Source organism: Anticarsia gemmatalis, chromosome 19 (genome assembly GCF_050436995.1).
Source record: "Anticarsia gemmatalis isolate Benzon Research Colony breed Stoneville strain chromosome 19, ilAntGemm2 primary, whole genome shotgun sequence".
NCBI lineage: Eukaryota > Metazoa > Arthropoda > Insecta > Lepidoptera > Erebidae > Anticarsia > Anticarsia gemmatalis.
In genome coordinates, this window is record NC_134763.1 from 8,996,866 (window position 1) to 9,015,438 (window position 18,573).

Genomic DNA, 18,573 nt, shown 5'->3' on the forward strand with positions numbered 1-18,573 from the left:
TCAGCGTGTAGTCATGCAGGCTGCTCGCTCCCCGTCCCGCCATCTCTCGCTAATTCGCTTCGGTCCTTCATAACAGCTGAGTCGCTTGGCGACCGCTGACTTGTTTCGTCGATAAACATTTTTTTTGAAATTGAGAACGCGCCGCTTATTAAAAAATATAAACTAATTATCTCTGATTTGCATTCTAATTATAAATCGCGCGGGAAGGTTGATTTTGAATGACAGATTTAATGTTACTGTCATTTTTGTGTAAAATTTTGTGAATGGTGTTTATGTACAAAAATCTGGTGTAGTATTTTGTATTTTTATATCGATTTAATAAGATAACTGACCACAGAGGACTGTTCTAGTTTGTATAAATTTTAGTTGTCTTCCAGTTAAGTAGTTTTGTGTGAACGTAAACTTTGAAAATGGAGAAGAGTAATGGATCCCGACTGTTGCAAATGCAAGTAAGTGGAAATACTTTACTATTTATATATTTAACATGTTTCTTAAAATACAACATTCTAATCTTATCAACTGATATATCTCTGTCAAAATTTTCGCAGAAATTGTTATATTTATCATAGTAATAAATCTGTTATTTATGCAAGTTTGTTATCAGTTTCTTGTTAGTAACCTATACAGCTATTATTTATTTACCACGACTATAAGAATGAAATCATTGGAGAGTTTTATATACTTTAAACAATTGTTAGAAACACATAGGCACTTGACATAAACAGCTCCGAATAGATAATCATATTTTTCCTCATGAATGTTTCAATAGCAAAGTTAATATAGAACAAAATAATAAATTTCCTCAAAATTATATTGAGTAAATAAGCTTGCTTGTTCATCTAACAACAGGCCTATTTAATAACAAAAAACGTTAGCACTTATAATGAGTATAAAAATAAATCAAATGGACCAATAGCGTCTCGCGGACGATGAATCAACAAGCAACGTTTTTTTTAACGGTCACCGGAACCACAGATTAAGAAATGCGATGATAGGCCTTCGCAATATTTTTTCCTACTTAAAATATCGGAGGAAGTCTTCAAATCGTGCTTTATTTTTGTCTTAGTTTTAACCAACTTGAAAAAGGGAAGAAGGTTCGAAGTATTCTTTTGTGTTCTTAGCTGATTACAACAAAAGACGTTTTTAATACCTGCTTATAGAGGATTAGAATAACAAATAGAGGTGGTAGCGGGTACCATATTATCATTAACTAGCTGACCCGCGCAACTTCGCTTGCGTCACATAATATAAAATGGGTCAAATTTTTTCCCGTTTTTGTCACATTTTTTATTGCTACTCTGATCCTATTGGTCGTGGCGTGATGATATTTAGCCTATAGCCTTCCTCGATAAATGGACTATCTAACACAGAAAGAATTTTTCAAATCGGACCAGTAGTTCCTGAGATTAGCGCGTTCAAACAAACAAACAAACTCTTCAGCTTTATAATATTAGTATAGATTAGTATAGATTACTGTCTCACCTTCTACAGGTAAAGCAAACGTTAGGTACTCAATAGTTCTAAACATACTGTATATAACTGTGGTTATATTTATAGCTACCGAATTAGTTTATTCACGAATTTCGCTCGAATTTGGCAAACAATAAATGTGTATCGTCATTTTTTACTCGGAAAAATTACATTTAGTAGCGGTGACGGCACATAATACCTATAATGGTTTTATATAACAACAGGCCAATTAGCTAATTTGATGGACAGATTTAGAAACCGAGTAAGTAAATAAATAAAATCAGAATACAGTTAAGTAAATATAAGGCTAATGAATATTCTGCAAACAAAATTATTTAGGTATTTCGAGACATCTCAAAACTGTCTGGAAACTGAATCTGGCATCTCAAAACTGTCAAATTGAACTGGTGGACAAATTGACTTAGTATTTAGAATGATAGGAACTACAATATAGGTAGGTACTCATATTGACTAATCTATCATAATTTTAATTGATAAACTAATTCAAACTGATCCAGAGAATGCAAAGTCGGCTTTTATTGTCCCAGTTCGTCACTATTTCGCAAGTAGGTAAATCCTTCATCCTTCCTTATAAAATTATATTAGGACAAGTGTCGCCAATAGTTTTAACTAGTCACATCACGCGTGGCCTTGGTGTCAAAAAGGCATCGATGCCGATGATGACATAACCATCTAAGTAAAGAAAGGAGCCGAACTTATTGATCATGGTACTTGACCATTTTGTAGGTAATAATATTCTATACGTGGTCTCTATTTGCTATCGTTTCATCTGTATTGACTGATATAGTTGGCTAGGAAATGGTTTTTGTATGTAGAGTACTTATGTATGCGTTGGTGGTTCAATTTAAAACTATCATCGACTTATATAAAACTATCAGAAAATAGTTTCAAAAAATACTACAACGAGATGTAATCTTTATAAAATCGTAAAAATTCATCGATTATCCACATAGTTCTTGCTTAAAATTCTGAGTTGACAATAAATCTTAGCATGTTATGGATCCTTAAAAAAATGTTGAAGTTTCAAGTAAATTAGTGCTGTGCATTTTTGTTTGATGTTTAATACCGTTATTGTTCTATTTTCCTAACTCTATATTATTATCAAACGCTAGCAGGAAACACCTGCTGTAAGAAAACAATGGTATTATAAACTTCGGTACTGAATTCGTATATTCATCGATTTTCGTTTGTTCATCTGTCTTTCTTACTAGCCTTACAGATCTTGAAGAAACGTGAATATAACCGGAGTCTCCAAACAGCAATTAGTAGACTTAGGACTTAGCCACTAGTCACTCATTCATTCTGGACAAAATGCCTTTGCTGATTCCTCACCTGTAGATCAGAAATCTATGGAATTTATTACTGTTTTACTAACTTTATTACTGTCCGCATGCCACTGTCTTCGGGTCTGGAATATCCCACAATCAGTCCAATTTTATTTACATTTCAATGTTCGTTATCCGTCATCTGTGTCGCAACGGCTCGAGTTCGCCGAACGCCAACCGGGATGCGAACCTTGACCTCACCAGTGACGATTATTATTACACTCAGTCAATGGAACAGCTTGAATGCAAATGTTTATATTACTCTCGCACTTGACGATGACGTCATTGGTAAAGGAAATACTTGAGCTTGTTTTTTTATTTTATTCCGAGTGTTGGATACAGATGTCGCACTTTCAATTGAAGAATGACTTAAGTGACAATACACTAGTGTCATTTAAAATCTTTTTCCACTGAAATTGTGATGTTTGTATGAATGGAACGTTAAATACTAATCTTTATTGCTGCCTTCTCTTGCCTGCTTTAGTAGTGTTATAACATATAGGAAACAGGAATAAGGAAAGACAATCTACATAATGATATACAATTCATGTGTTATTGTACAACGTCTACTTGCGAAAGGTACAATAATAATTTTAATATTGTTAAAGCTAAAATTATTACAAACTGAAACATTACATGAGGCACTCACTTGATCTTCAGAATAATACGATACTAGTCGTCACTATTTCTATATTAGAATCCGTTTTTTTATATTTCATAAAGAGTAATTACTATTAATTCAGCTGAATAAACTGGTAGTCAACTAGACAATATTTTAAAGTAATTTATGACGTTGGCAAAGACCTTATGGACTTTATGGCTCTCTACGGTCTCTTATGTTCAGAATACCGAAGGATCTACCATAGATTCGCAAAGTCTTAACAGCAGATATAGAGCGCTGTTATTAAAATATACTTATTTAAACAAAACTGCATGCGAAATACAAACGTCCTTACAGTTTTACCTCAAGTAGGTAATTATTTCAATTATAAACTGGGTCAAGCATTGTGCATACAATAACGGTTCTGTCTCCGAATATAAGCAAAAGGTCAAAGAGTAATGTTATCAGGACTTTATCTACTTCAAATAGAAGCTGTTATTTTAATGTATAATAGTTCTATTTGTAAAGCTTATTTGAAATAAACGTCAATAATTCTAGTGTGTTATTACGACTCTTGTTTGATAGTAAGAGCTATTATTTCGTTCTCGAATTGGGATAAAATGCCAAATAGTTGCGGTTACAGAAAAATATGTAGTTTATTTAAAAATCTGGATACCCTAAAGTGGTTGTTTAGCCGACGAATCGTTAAACTATGGATGTGATTCCTTCGGTAAGGGTCAAACCTTTGATCAGATATTATATACATTCTCTGTCTCTTTACTGGGCTTAGTAAACTGTTAAATGGCAAAAATAAGCTTAATAAAATAAGCACACTCTCTTCATAGATCAATTCTAACAAACTATGTAACAAGTTCTTGTTAATTTATCTGTATCTTCACTGTATTCATCACTAGATCATATTCATCACATACCTATATCTAAAGTAAAATAACCTCAGAAACCATAAAAGCGAAGATTTATGCGTAAACTCCTATTAACTCACTGCTATCGCCATCGTATGATCCCTGGTTAGTAACATATAATTTACCACATAAAGCATAAACACCATGACTATAATTTCCACCCACTTCTCCTATAACCCGTCTATAATTCACTGAATCTAGGATCACAAACTCAGTCTAGTACTAAGCTAGCTATAATATAGTATGAATGAACAATTTGCAAGGTATCTGCAACCCGTTGTACCGCATTCCCACCGCGACTTCTCACGTCCCGAGCTGGCCGGATTATGGCTTAGATAGGGCTGCTAGGCAACAAACATTTAGGAATTGAAATGGAGATAAATAAAATAAATTTAACCCATTACTGTCCCACTGCTGGGCAAGGGTCTCCTCCCGTAATGAGGGAGGGTTTAGGCCTTGAGTCCACCACGCTGGCCAAGTGCGGGTTGGGGACTTTGCATGCCCTCAATAAATGTATTAAACAAATTTTAGGCATGCAAGGTTTCCTCACGATGTTTTCCTTCACCGTTGGAGCATGTGATAGTTATTTCTAATACACACAACTTCGAAAAGTCATTGGTGTGTTGCCTCGGGTTCGAACCTGCGACCACTTGCGTGGGAGGTGTCAACTTATACCACTCGGCTATCACTGCTCAAATGGAGAGCTAAAATGAATTAAGAACAAAAGACCTAGTGACCGAAGTCAACTCTAAATCTAGTGACAAAAGGCGACGGTCACTGAGAAGGAGTTTTTCCGTTGGTTATATTGTCAACTTATTTCTCTGTCCCACTACTGAGCAAAGGTCCGCAACTTCCTTACCCCATACGTCGTTTTAAGCTAGAAAATAGTCAATTTCAATATGTATTTTGCAGCTGTTTGTGGGTTTTTAGCAAATTTGATTTTACTTTTACAGCTTTCCATAGCCAGCTAATCAACGATCAGTTATTCAAGAACTAGATAGACCCAATTAGAATATTTATTCTCACTATTTAGAAAATTATTATTTACTTCTGTATAATAATGTAACTAATATATTAATAACTTTATTTAACAAACTACTGTCCCAATTAATTAAAATGGCATACCCTTCACCCTAATTTTAAACTGCTTATTATCACGAAACATTTCACGGGCACAAACTAAATTCAGTGGTATTAAACACGTCAGTCTTTCGCCACCCCTGACCTACGAGTATTATTAGTTCGTTGCTATGCTTCATTAAGTAAAGATCACTGGAAATGATAGGAATCTTCAAGATACTCAGTTATTATATTATTGCAGGTAATTTATGTGAATTATAATGTAATGCAGCTAGATTGTTTGCTGATTGCTCTTCTCTGACTAATTACAACACTTTCTTTAAGTTAATAACTTAAATGTTGTTTTGTCTGCAGAAAGGTGCATATTTTCTGTCATCATTATTACGAAGGAAGAAAGTATATTAATCATGAATCGTATGGTTGTCCGGCTAGCCCCACTACCATATGGGATTCATAGCATGCAAGAGAGAAGTGTAGTTTTTTATTAGATAATTTTTTTTCATCGGACGATTGTTTCGTGTGATATCTTATTTAGTTCAAAATCGGATGACTCAGTCGACTTAGCTACTTAATTTGCAAAGAGTTGCTTGTAGAGTCAGCATTGACCAGGACGAGTCATCGTGTTTTTGAGTCACAGCGAAATTGATATTTGACCATTCCCGACGGTTTATAATGGCCCCTAAGAATGGCAAATCAAAATACCTGAACTAACTGTTAATATAAGCCGTAATAGTACCACCGCATAATTACGTCGTAAAATTGAGGCTTCCGGCGACTGGGACCGCAATTAACTCGGACCGCGGTCCCAGTTGACGGATGAATTTAATTTTAATATTTTTCTTCCGGCGACTGGGACCATCCATACATGAATACTGAAATATATCATTCAAGCCAGAAATAGTACAGTCAGACGAAAAATTGTTTAAAGAAGTAATAAAATAAGAATTCGGTTTAATTCAAAAACATTTACTAGCTGACCCGCGCATAATATGTTCTCCCGTTTTTGTAAAAAAATTTACTGGTACTCTGCTGCTGTTAGTCGTAACGTGATGTTATATAGCTTAAAGCCTTCCTCAATAAATAGGCTATCCAACAGTAAAATATTTTTTCAGTCCGCACCCGTAGATCCTGAGATTAGCGCGTTCAAACAAACAAACTCTTCAGCTTTCTAATATTAGTAAAGATTTATTTCATTTGCTGTAAAAAACTCCTTTGATTGCAGATCTTGGTATTTAAAATGAACGTATTAGAAACAAAAACACATACATCATGATAACTTGAAAACTTTTAACAGCAAGTAAATAAATAGCCTATTAATATAACAAAATCAGCCTAGTCTAATCTAACGAAATCAATCTAGTTTACTAGATGGACTAAAAAAAACAAAATTCCTATTCCTATTGTGACTATTATGACAGCTACACGCGCCTGTGATTGACAGATACTATGTATATACAGAGGTACTATGAGGAATCGGTGGCATTTCATAACGATTCGAGTGCTCAAATTTGATGCTCGAATGACATATGCGTGAAATAAATTCAAGTTGTTGAATTTACTCCATGCGCTTGCAGGTGTTTCTATTTGAACCTTATAAGTTTTTTTATAATTAGTACTTTAAACAATTTTTCGTCTGACTGTACCGTTTTTGGCTTGAATGATATATTATTATTATATTCAGTATTCATGTATGGATGGTCCCAGTCGCCGGAAGAAAAATATTAAAATTAAATTCATCCGTCAACTGGGACCGCGGTCCGAGTTAATTGCGGTCCCAGTCGCCGGAAGCCTCGTAAAATTAAGATTACTATCTTTCAAGATATTCTGGCGCCCCATTTAGTATAACACCCTTCTTTATGTCGCTAATGGCCACTAAACATTTCAATAGCACCTGTTTAAAGCTTTTATAGAATGAAGCTCCTATAATATCAGGCACATTTATTGAATCTTAGCATGGTTAGTGGTAAACCTAGTGTCAACGTTGTTAAAACCGCCCGTGGACCTTTGATGAGGCTTAACGCTATCTTAAATAGACAACAAACAGGACCGACTTTTTACGTGCCCCTTAGAATACGGTGACGATCAGTTGATTCACTTCTACTTCTTCAACTACATCTATCTACACAATGTCCACGCTTAGGTTGCTTAACCTCATTTATCGTTTACCAACGGGTCAGTGCGACTAGCTATAACTATGAGCACGTCTGCGTTAAAACATTTAAGAACACCTGTTTAAAGCTCTTATAAAATATGAGGAACAATTCACTTGTACAGAACTAACCGAGCGGTGTTTTATGGTATCGAGAATCGTTCATTGTGAAGTGTACACCGAAATTGTTAATAGGTGTGGCGCCGGTTCATCTATACTAATATTATAAAGCTGAAGAGTTTGTTTGTTTGTTTGTTTGTTTGAACGCGCTAATCTCAGGAACTACGGGTCCGATTTGAAAAATTCTTTCAGTGTTAGATAGCCCATTTATCGAGGAAGGTTATAGGCTATATATCATTACGCTACGACCAATAGGAGCAGAGTACCAGTAAAAAATGTTACAAAAACGGGGAAAAAATTTACCCATTCTCTCTTATGTGACGCAAGCGAAGTTGCGCGGGTCGGCTAGTGGTGAATATTACTGGTTTTAATCACGCTAGATAAGTTTTATGGAGAAGGTTCTTTGATGCCTTTGTTAATTAATTTTATTTTATTTGTTATATTTGGTCAGATAATTAGATAATAGACCCGTATATACCTAGTAGGTACTTAAATACTGTATGTCGTTTCCTAAATAAGAATAATATCAGTTACGATTCTTATAAAGTCGGATCTAAGTTTTACAATCCTTACTTAAGAATTAAGTCTCCAACACACATTTAGTCTGAGTGGCATTTCCTCTCGTACCAAGAGAAGCTAGGACCGATATACTTTTTAAAAGCCTTACATAACAAAAAATGTATCGAGTCAGGCATCATTCATAACTGACCTCTTAGATCTAAAACAATCCAATCCCTATAGAATTACATGCTGTCTGGAAAACTGTAACTAAAATAGCTATTATATAACCGTCCTAGTTTTCCAATTCCTACCCCAGTGAGGTGTTTGTGTCGAGACAATCATTAAACAACAAACAATGCTGTGACCGGCTGCCCTACATCGTGTATTGATAAATGTATCGAAACACCTAATGGATTGTCTTGCATATGAAATGTTACGAATCAATCTAATGTGGCTTTGATGTGAGTAGGTTTTGGTAACGCTTTTAGTGTAATGAAGATTTTGAAGCCTGCTTTTTGAGCTACGTAATAAATACTAGATTGAAAGTATTGGATTTTAGAAATGTTAATGCGTCTGTGAATTAATTAAGTATTGACTATTGATATAAAAAGTGCGTAGTACTCGTAACCAGCGGTCCTACAGACAATATGAATGGATACATGACAAGTTATATGGATGTGAATGAAGCAAGGGAAGTTATAAGGATCGCTCCAAGTGGCGTTCTCTGGTGTCTGACTATACCTATGGAAAACGGCGTGATTGTATGTATGGATGCATCTAATATTTCACTGATATTAATACAATCGTGTATTTTGCTAAGATTTGTCCGACATTTTGGCACAGGTTACGCACATAGATACATCGTCGCTACTCGCTGTCTTCTGTGTTCTATGGTTACGCGATTTTTTAGCACCACCTTGTTGTTTCATAAAGTAAAATAAGGCTATCTGTGATTATGATACTAATTAGGATATGTTGAAATCAGGTCGGTATTCCATAGCTCTAAATAGCGTACCTATTCAAAAGGACCGCTTATCACAACTTGCAGTATAGTAATAACCAGTGTACATGTCGTGCAATATTGGCCGACAGATAAGCTCTGTCATAAAGTTATCTATCTGCACAATGTTCCACGTTTATGAATCTCGGTACCTGTGTTATTATGCCAAAGTAAAGGAGCGTGAAATAATATCGCCTAATGAATCGTGGTGCCAAAACTGCGTAGTCATTTTTGCGCAGAATAAGTTTTTTTTTTTACTTTTAAATAATAACCGTGCCATCGCGGAATCACTCGAAAACTATCGAGCCTACTTCGAACATTTTTTACGCAGTTTTAAGTTAATATGACAAAAAAGTATGTTTTTTCTTAACCTGTTACTGACCTACAGCTGGGCAAGAGTCTTTTCTCGAAGAAAGGCCTTAGGCCTTAACTCTAAAACAATGAAGACAAAAAGAGCATTTCTCTGCATTTTTTATGTAGTTGTGGACTATTTATCTGGATTTTGATTTACGCACATTTCAAATTCAAAACCATTATGAGGCTTTTAATGACACTATTTTAGTACTTCATAACAACTTTAACAGCTATACTAAAATGACACTGAGTAAATTATAGGGGGTACCCTATTTATATACACATAAGGGCCTTTGTACGCAAATGCATTGAGGTTCGTACACGAGTTGCGTCGCCAACATTCGTCTAACTGAAATGGTATGACAGTAGTCGTTTGAAGACTAAGGGAAGGTTCATATTCATATCTGACGGAAGATGCGTCGGGCGTTACTTAATTTCTATGGGCTTCGCACCGATGCATCATCGGTTGAGTGTGAACGGTCGAATGTTTTTTTATACATTTGTCTGTTACTGTCCGCGACAGATAATACGCGATGTATGTTACGTCAGATATGAATCTTTCCTAAAATCGTTGAGAATCGACGGTGTCCGTTTGTCTACAAAGGGCTTTAGTAATACTATAGTCATAAAAAGTACCCACATAATAAAACAGCTGCCACTATCGTAGCCATACATGACCCATTTCGCGTGCTTTATCGTACTGTCAATATTTACAACACGATAACTGTAAAGTTAACTGTTATTCGTCATTAGCCTGGTAATGTATTGGCCAAGTGCATTCGTTAAAGTTTTCACCCAATGTTGGCTGGTGTCCAGCTGAGCTTGGTATTTTAATTATTTTATCAGGTTACTGGGAAATGATTTTAAGGCACTTTCTTTTGAATTATTGTGTTGGGAATGCGAGGGTTTTAATTAATAGTGTTCATGCACACTTTATTGATTGGCTCTCTAGCGACGAAATAAGGTTTGAGCAAAGATAAAGATGGGTTAGGTAGGCTCTGAATTGTTTAAACTTCGATTTAGCCAGAGTTCATAAATCATCATCCAGGTTTTGTCACTGTACTTTATCAATTCTGTTTTCTATAAAAAGTAGGAAGGGCTCTACGATTAGATTGCTGCATCGTGATAAAATACTTATGATAGCCCAGTCTGGACGATGTAACTTATATACTAAAAACCTAAGAACGACTATAAAATTCCCAAGGAGATTATAATTTAACATCAAGCAGGCGACAGTTTGGAAAAACAGCAAATTTTTTGTCTGCATGTTTTTTAAGAACCAAACTCTGTTTGTGTCGACCCTGCTTTACTTGGGATTGTTAGAAGGTAACGAAGATAACACCTACATTTAGCAGATAATCTGATAGGGATTTATCGGTATATAATTATCTTCAAAACTCCATATAAATCAAAATCCTGTCCTCAGAGCACTTATCACTATAATCTCTTAAAGCTCAACTCAGTGCATGTACAAACAAAAGGATCCCGTTATCAGGCCAAAGGGACGAGATAAGAGATTAATCTCTACATCTAAGGATCAAGAGATATGTGAAGGAATGTCTTTAGGGGTCAGTGAACTTTGTCTATGTTGGGAAATGAAGATTATCTATGTAACGGGTCGGTGTGAAAATTTGCAAATGAGTATTTTGAGTGAATTATATTATTATTTGAAGACTAGTTTAAGTCATGTATTCATTAAGTTTTCTGGGGTTGTAAAGTAAAAAGAGAGTCACTTGCTACTTAATTCGTGATGATCGTTTTGTTTTAAAAAAGTGCCTAAATACATAGTTTTAGTGCCTATTAGTATTTTGTTAACACTTGAACTTTACAACCCTGCAAGTAGTTTTACTGTAATAAGTAACTTTGATTCTACTATTACCTTTACAAATACCGATTTTATTATTTTGAACTAAATATTGGTTAGCTGATATAATTGGACTGTGATTTTCATACATCAAAGTATTCTTTGTCGGGTAGAATATCCAAAACTTATACATAAGCGGTAAAATGAGCTCTACTACTTAGATCTACAAATCAAAAATTTATTAACATTAAATACAACCTTCTTAAAAACTTAAAATATTTTATAACATTACCATAATTGTTGCTTCAAACATAAGACCGTGTTTAAAGTCAGGCATTCGTTTAACATAACACACACATGTACCTACCTAGTAGATAAACTTATGAGACATGCGGTTAAACGATACAACTTTCTAAATGCATTTTGTAACGTCTTTGATATAGGACAAATTATTTACGGCTGTTTGTATTTACATTTTTGTTGGTAAAGGCTCATGCTATGACTGACTGACTGACTATGGTGAAGACTATCACTGCGTGGCCGCTTCCATTGCGTTGGGAGTTTGTGAGTTCAATTCCCACACGTAACAAATTTTGTACGATCCCCAACTAGTTGTTTCGGGTCTGGTTCTACTTTGTGTCCATTGTTTGTATGTTTGTAAAAGTCCTCGCGACACAAGAGCAATTCTTAGTGCGGGAGTTGTCTTTAACAATAAAGGAAAACTTAAAGTTTGTTAAGTTATTAATTCTTCTACTGTGGCCATGGCTCATGGTCTTAGATTCTATCTAAGAGTGAGGTTAGGGATGGCATACCTTTAAGATCTGTTTGAAATAGGTATAGAAACCATTTCAAAGAAGTCAGTAAGTAGAATATCGATCAAGGCAATTAAATATAGCCTTCGTGTGACACCGTGTTTCTTTCTGGTAAAAACGTCAATGGAAAAGCGAGATTAAGTTAATCAACTACGTAATATTGTTTTCGTTCATTGAATTTTTGTGTTATGCTATGAAGGGCATATAAAAAGTTCATCTTTGTTTTATTGGTCATCGTTTTGCAATTCGATATTTTGTCACAAGGTCGATATCACCCAAAATAAGATGCAACAAACTGTTTGTTTACTCGTTTAATTGCAAACATACAAAAAACAAAATGAATAAAAAAACCGTTCTCGTCTATCGCCTCAAGCAAGCTGTATCCATGTGTATACACTCCGCTTTTTAAACCTCTTCCTCGATATAGTCATCTACTTTAGTGCTTTTCTACTCATATTGGCTATTTAACATGAGGTCAGGTTAAATGCCAAATGAGCGGTGACTTTTGACTATAGTGAACTGAAAAATTACGCTACTTCATCTGCCCTGATTATACATTTAGAACAAGCCACACTTCGAGCTCAGTACCGCGATTACTCAGTACTGACGATTATCGAAAGTTTGTCATTTAAAATGTACAGCTCAAATTGTTTTTCAAACAAAATTTCTCGATAGCTAGCCAGTTGTTGCTGGTGTCGATAGTGGCAGAGAATCGACCTACCGTTTACCTAAATTTACTCAAGTAGTAACCTCAAGTGTATCCAATTATTTTTGTTTAATACTTGTTAATTAAACTCACTTGGCCCTAGACTGTCACAGCTAAAGAATGCGGCGCCAGTACAAAATCCGCCAAGCGATTACTTCTAATTACCTAACACCGTGCGTGGGCGAGTGGCGCCCTCTATCGATTGAACGACAGATGGTATAGATAGCCTACAAACCTATCTTTGAACGACATGCGATTGTGACGTCACAACACACGCTGAAACCATACAATATTAATTATACAATCCATGGGGAAATTAAAAAGTTAGAATGCTTTAACACAATGTAATAAAAATTTTGCAACCACTATCACGTATTTCAGTTAACAGCTAGTGTACATCAAATTAACGGCCACTGTTCAGTACATTGCTGCTTTCATGTAACATGTTAATCGCTATAATCTTAGGGAGAAAACAATGTACAGCATAGTGGCTTTTTGCAGTTGAGGAAATGCAATAAATAGGAGTACTTTTATAGCTTCGTCTATTCCAGGTAATCTAATAGAATTTCTTCGTAAACCGCTTAGCTATCGCGCACTTATATAGTGAAGATGTAGCTCTTACGTCAAATGATGGCTTGCAAGTTAACCGTCCGATATAGAAGCGCTCACACATTACCTTAGTTAGTGCATAACAAATATATATATATATGTATATAATACAGTACAACGCAACTTTAAAACCTAACCTTACTTGAAACTCCTCGAGAGACGTTATTCAGCTGCCAAGTTAAGCCTCTTAAAATCACGGAAGTCCGCAACGAAAATTGGCATAAACTCAAGAAACTTGAACTTTGCATAAATTATATTATTGGTCAAGGATAGAGTTTTCCACTGTCAATTCTTTTTCTTCAAGACTAAATTTTGAGGTTTTGGACAGATTTTCTAGGGTTTAATATGGTCTACATGTTCGCTATACATTGCTCAAGAGTATTGTGGCTTCGATTCTCATATAAAACAAATGTGTCAAGCTCACTAGTCCCTGGTCTAGTTGTTTTGTCTTTTGGCAAATAAGGTGAAAACTGTCTCTCTCTCTCTCTCTCCCATGTTATGAATCCCATATGGTAGTGGCGTCAGCCTTTCTGATCTTTCTCCTCCACTGCGCTCTGTCCTGGAAATCTTCTTCGGAAACCTCACACTCACTCATATCTTTTTGCATCGCAGTTTCCCATCTAGTTGTGGGCCGTAAATTAGGTGTTAACATCAAAATTATATATTTTAACATTGGCCTTAGTAACAAAGACTCTTAAACTACATATCAACATAGACATTAGATACTCTCGTTAATTCAGCTCATATCCTCATAAATCATACAGTAATTTAAATAAACAGACTTTTATAACCTGCCATTTTGAATTGGCGACGCCAAAAATGTACTCCCGTGTCCTAAAATGTCCTCGCTTATTTCACAAGAGCAGTGGGTGTAATATAATAATGCCAAGATCGGATATCGGTATAAGATACAAGATTTGCGAACGTCCCACACACTTTGAACCAAAACTGTAACTCATTTTGTCCTTTATCTTTGGCATTGTGGACTGTTTTTGGTTTGTTAAGTTGTTTAGATGCTGAATTAATTGTACTAACTAGGAGATTATTTATAAAATTGACTTGAATCGATAGCCTATCTTATGCTTTTGAGTTCTATAAATAATAACAGCATATGTATTGTTTGGTTCAATATATTGACGTAAAGGATTTTTCACGTGTCTCAGTTGTAATAACTATATGTAAGCCACAATGCTGTACCTTATGTTCTCCCTTAGATTATAGTGATTAACATGTTACGTCAAAACAGCAATGTACTGAATAGTAACCAACAATTTAACGGTCGCTAATTATTATTATCAATTGAGATACGTGATACGCATACTGATTTGCCCTTTACTTTCGATCTTAACTATAACTAAGGAAACAACCTAACCATAATTTGATGTACACATTTTTTGAGAAAGAAATCCTTAGAATTTCGATCCAAAACGACTGTTTGTGGATTTGATTTTTAATCTTTAAAAGCTAATATAATCGTTGAGATCATCTTGATAAATCACGTATACATCAAAAATAAACTATTTCTCCTACTATAAGACAGAGTCATCTCTACGTATCTGTACTAAAATCACAATAAATAAAACGAAATGAGTATATACTCGTACATGATGAATATGATAATTATTCCGCACAATTAGCAGTCTAATCATAGTGTATTCCTCGAAGTTTGAACGCACGCGTATTTCTTAGTACTTGCAGTATAATCTAACAACATATAAGAGAACCTTTTATGCATGTCTCGCTGCTGGCGATAGTGTACTGAAATCAGAATTTAAAACATCACTAATCAACAAGTTTATGGAGACGGTGGTCTGTTTGATACAAAGACCTTGTTTCACCCCCTTCGTGCAGGAATTTCCAAAAATCATTTCTCAGTGCTCTAGAAGATCTTCACTCAGCATTTCCTAAGGGAGCTTCATACCAAATTTTTACTTTTTGCGGTCAGTAGTTTCGGCTGTGCGTTTTCCGTCAGTCAGTCAGTCACTCATTCACGAAAGAGTTTAATATTATATTGATATCTAATATATAAAATTCTCGCGTGACAGTTTTCGTTGCCATACTCCTCCGAAACGGCTTGACCGATTCTCATGAAATTTTGTGAGCATATTATGTTTTCATGCCCCTAAGTGACACTTTTTTTTTTTAATGACAAAACAACGTTTGCCGGATCGGCTAGTTTTATATGATTTACATATATAATGCATATCAAGACTCTCTACTAAGTTGTGAGACTATAGTAACTATACCGTACACTATTTAATGTGTATTATGCAGTGAGCAGTACTTCGGTGGCCACTCACACAGCTCCCACTGACTAATTGAAGAATGTGCAGTAATGGACACTTGACTTTGTAGAACAAAGAACCTAAGGATCTGGTCTATGTAGTTGATTTTTTGGTGATAAAATATAGATCTGTTGGTCTCAATCCGTTTACTATCCCATTTGTTTGTTTCTGGTGTTCTTTCAGCAATTTGCCGAGATAATAAGTTCCTTATACTAGGAATAATCATAAATAACATAGCTTTCTATCTATTGACGATGACGAATAAGTTAAAGAAGAGATTTGTTTAATTCATAAATTGTCTCTTTCAATAAATAAAGTTTATTATATTTCTATTCTTATCTTCAGTACGATTAAAATCTACGAAACTTCTGCCAGTATCTACTAATTAAAATGCATACTCACGCATTTAGTCTGCTACAGTTTGACAGGATAATATATCTTGAAACACTTCAAGTAACACAAAAGCGTAAAAGATTCAAACTCCTACTCATCTTACGCCTTTCTTCCTCCGATCAAATTCACAATCGTCTCTACAGCTTCCGTTGTTCTATCAAGCGATCGTTGCTCCTTCCACACAATCATACAGACACACAACATGATTAGTGTCGCTATTAATAGTGCAATGTGCTTGTTTTAATGCTACTAATTCATTTGTAATGTTCCAACACTGAGTTACTGTTGTTTGTTAATATTGTGAGGCTGTTCGTTTTGGAATAGATTAAATTGCTTGTTGTTATTGTTATTTCTGTTTGCTACTATGGGAAAAATGCGTGATTTTTATGTATGTTTGTTATTGAGAATGTTGACTCAAGTCATATAGGAAAATTTATGTTAGTACTTTAAAATGAATTATATTTTACATATGTAGGTTAAAAATTTGTAGGTATGTGTTTAAATATGAGTGCTATTGTAACAAATTTCAGATAGGTAGACTGACAATATACAATAACAATATAATTTATTATGCTTCCCTACCTACGAGTGACCGATCTTTCCATCATTATATCATAATTGGAGAAGCCATAGCAAAATTGTTAATGAAATAGTAAAACAATGATCAAAAATTGTAACTTGCTTACGACATACTAACTATTTTGAATCGAATTGTAAATACATATATAAAAACACGTTTTCTTCCTAAAGGGGTGAGCAGAGGCCATAGAACGCCCCTTCAATTGCTACATTCACATCCATACATCTTGTCATACAAGACTGGTTGATATTTATGCCCCTGCTTATTTCTTCGATTCAATTATGAACAAAAATACCAGTAATCCTATCATTCTATTTCATTTAACTAAAGGAAACACAAGTCATAATTTAGTTAAACATTCGCGTACAGTCAGTCACCGTGGCGCTATAATTGCAAATGTCGCCATGTCTATAGTCACAAACGATTTGTCTGTTCGTCCACAGCCTACATAAAATGTCACTCGTATTCTAATATTCCATTGAAAAACCACCTTGAGACTTGGCATATTGTACTATTCATATTCACTTTTTGAAGTATTTTAATTTTGTATGTGCTATAAATAATTGTCGCATGGAGTTTTAACAGTTAAAAATGTTGGTGAAAACTATTTATCTCAAAGTTAAAGGATCAGGTATATTGGTTCATTATAAAATCCACTAGACTTTTATACATAGAGACGGCGAGAAAACGACACAAATTGTTTGCAACTTGAAAAATGTACTCAACAAGTCATAATTTATTTAAACATTCGCATACAGTCAGTCACCGTGGCGCTATAATTGCAAATGTCGCCATGTCTATAGTCACAAACGATTTGTCTGTGCGTCCACTGTGACATGTGCTGTTGTGTCATACCTGATCATACCTTATCTGACAGTTTAATTTAATGTTCTGGTTGTAGATTGTGTAGTTGATTTGATTTCGTAGTTTTGGTTTTTGTAATTTTTCTTTGTGTCACAATCACTCCAGTCTTCTAGGGTTAATAGAGGATAATTGTTAGGTTCATAGGTAATATTCTTTTCCGATTTTTTGTTTGAGTTAAGGCAATCTTGATTTCCTTATTATTATTGTATTTTTGCTTAAAATAAATAAAAATCTTTGTGTTTTTATCCTTTGGAAACCATACCAACTAGATTTTTTTTTTCACTTCATGATAAATTAAAATATGTTTGTCTATCATAACACTAGCCGAGAACATATTTGTCAGTATCAAACATATTCTGTCCAAACAAACAATTTTATTAAGAAGATAAGATCATTTCTCTTTTCTATTTTTCCCCGTAGTGACGAGTTACACAAAAATCTTGAAAAATAACTTTTTTGTTAATGTCGAATACAGAACACATCAGAAAACTCAAAATACTTGCATTTTGTTTCATTACATCCTAACCTACATCCTTACCATAAATAATATTAATACGTAAGCAACAAATACAATAAAAACCATTACTTAATAGAATGATTCAGTTGATATGCCCGCAGGTGAGCCGAGCCCGGCTATTATCATAGCTAACCTAATTACTGCGAACACGCCCCTTTGTTTTCCTCTTTACACGATACATACATAAGTATGAACAGATCGATAGTATGTCGTACCGGCATTCCATTGCCATTGCAATGTTAAACAGGGCTCCTTTACAAAGAACTGCAAGTATATTAGTAATGTACATTGAAACCGTTTTTGTTCCATCATATTAGATCGGGCAAAAAGTCTTTTCGCATTATAGTATGTATGAACTTGTAATAAAATCTTTTGTCTACACAAAAAAGCTCGATATTTAGGTACCTCACAAGCTCGCTGAAAGAAACCTAATGAACCGTGTACTCATTTGTGATTCTT

At 34.8% G+C, this 18,573-nt stretch overlaps 1 protein-coding gene across 1 annotated transcript in view; it reads left to right on the forward strand.

Annotated features, from left to right (window-relative positions):
• LOC142981029 (uncharacterized) overlaps positions 1-18,573 on the forward strand; it is a 45,063-nt gene continuing 26,490 nt past the window's right edge. The window contains exon 1 of the mRNA XM_076126683.1: positions 1-449. Coding sequence (XP_075982798.1) covers positions 411-449 — 39 coding nt within the window. The 5' untranslated portion in view covers positions 1-410. The remainder of the gene's footprint in view (positions 450-18,573) is intronic.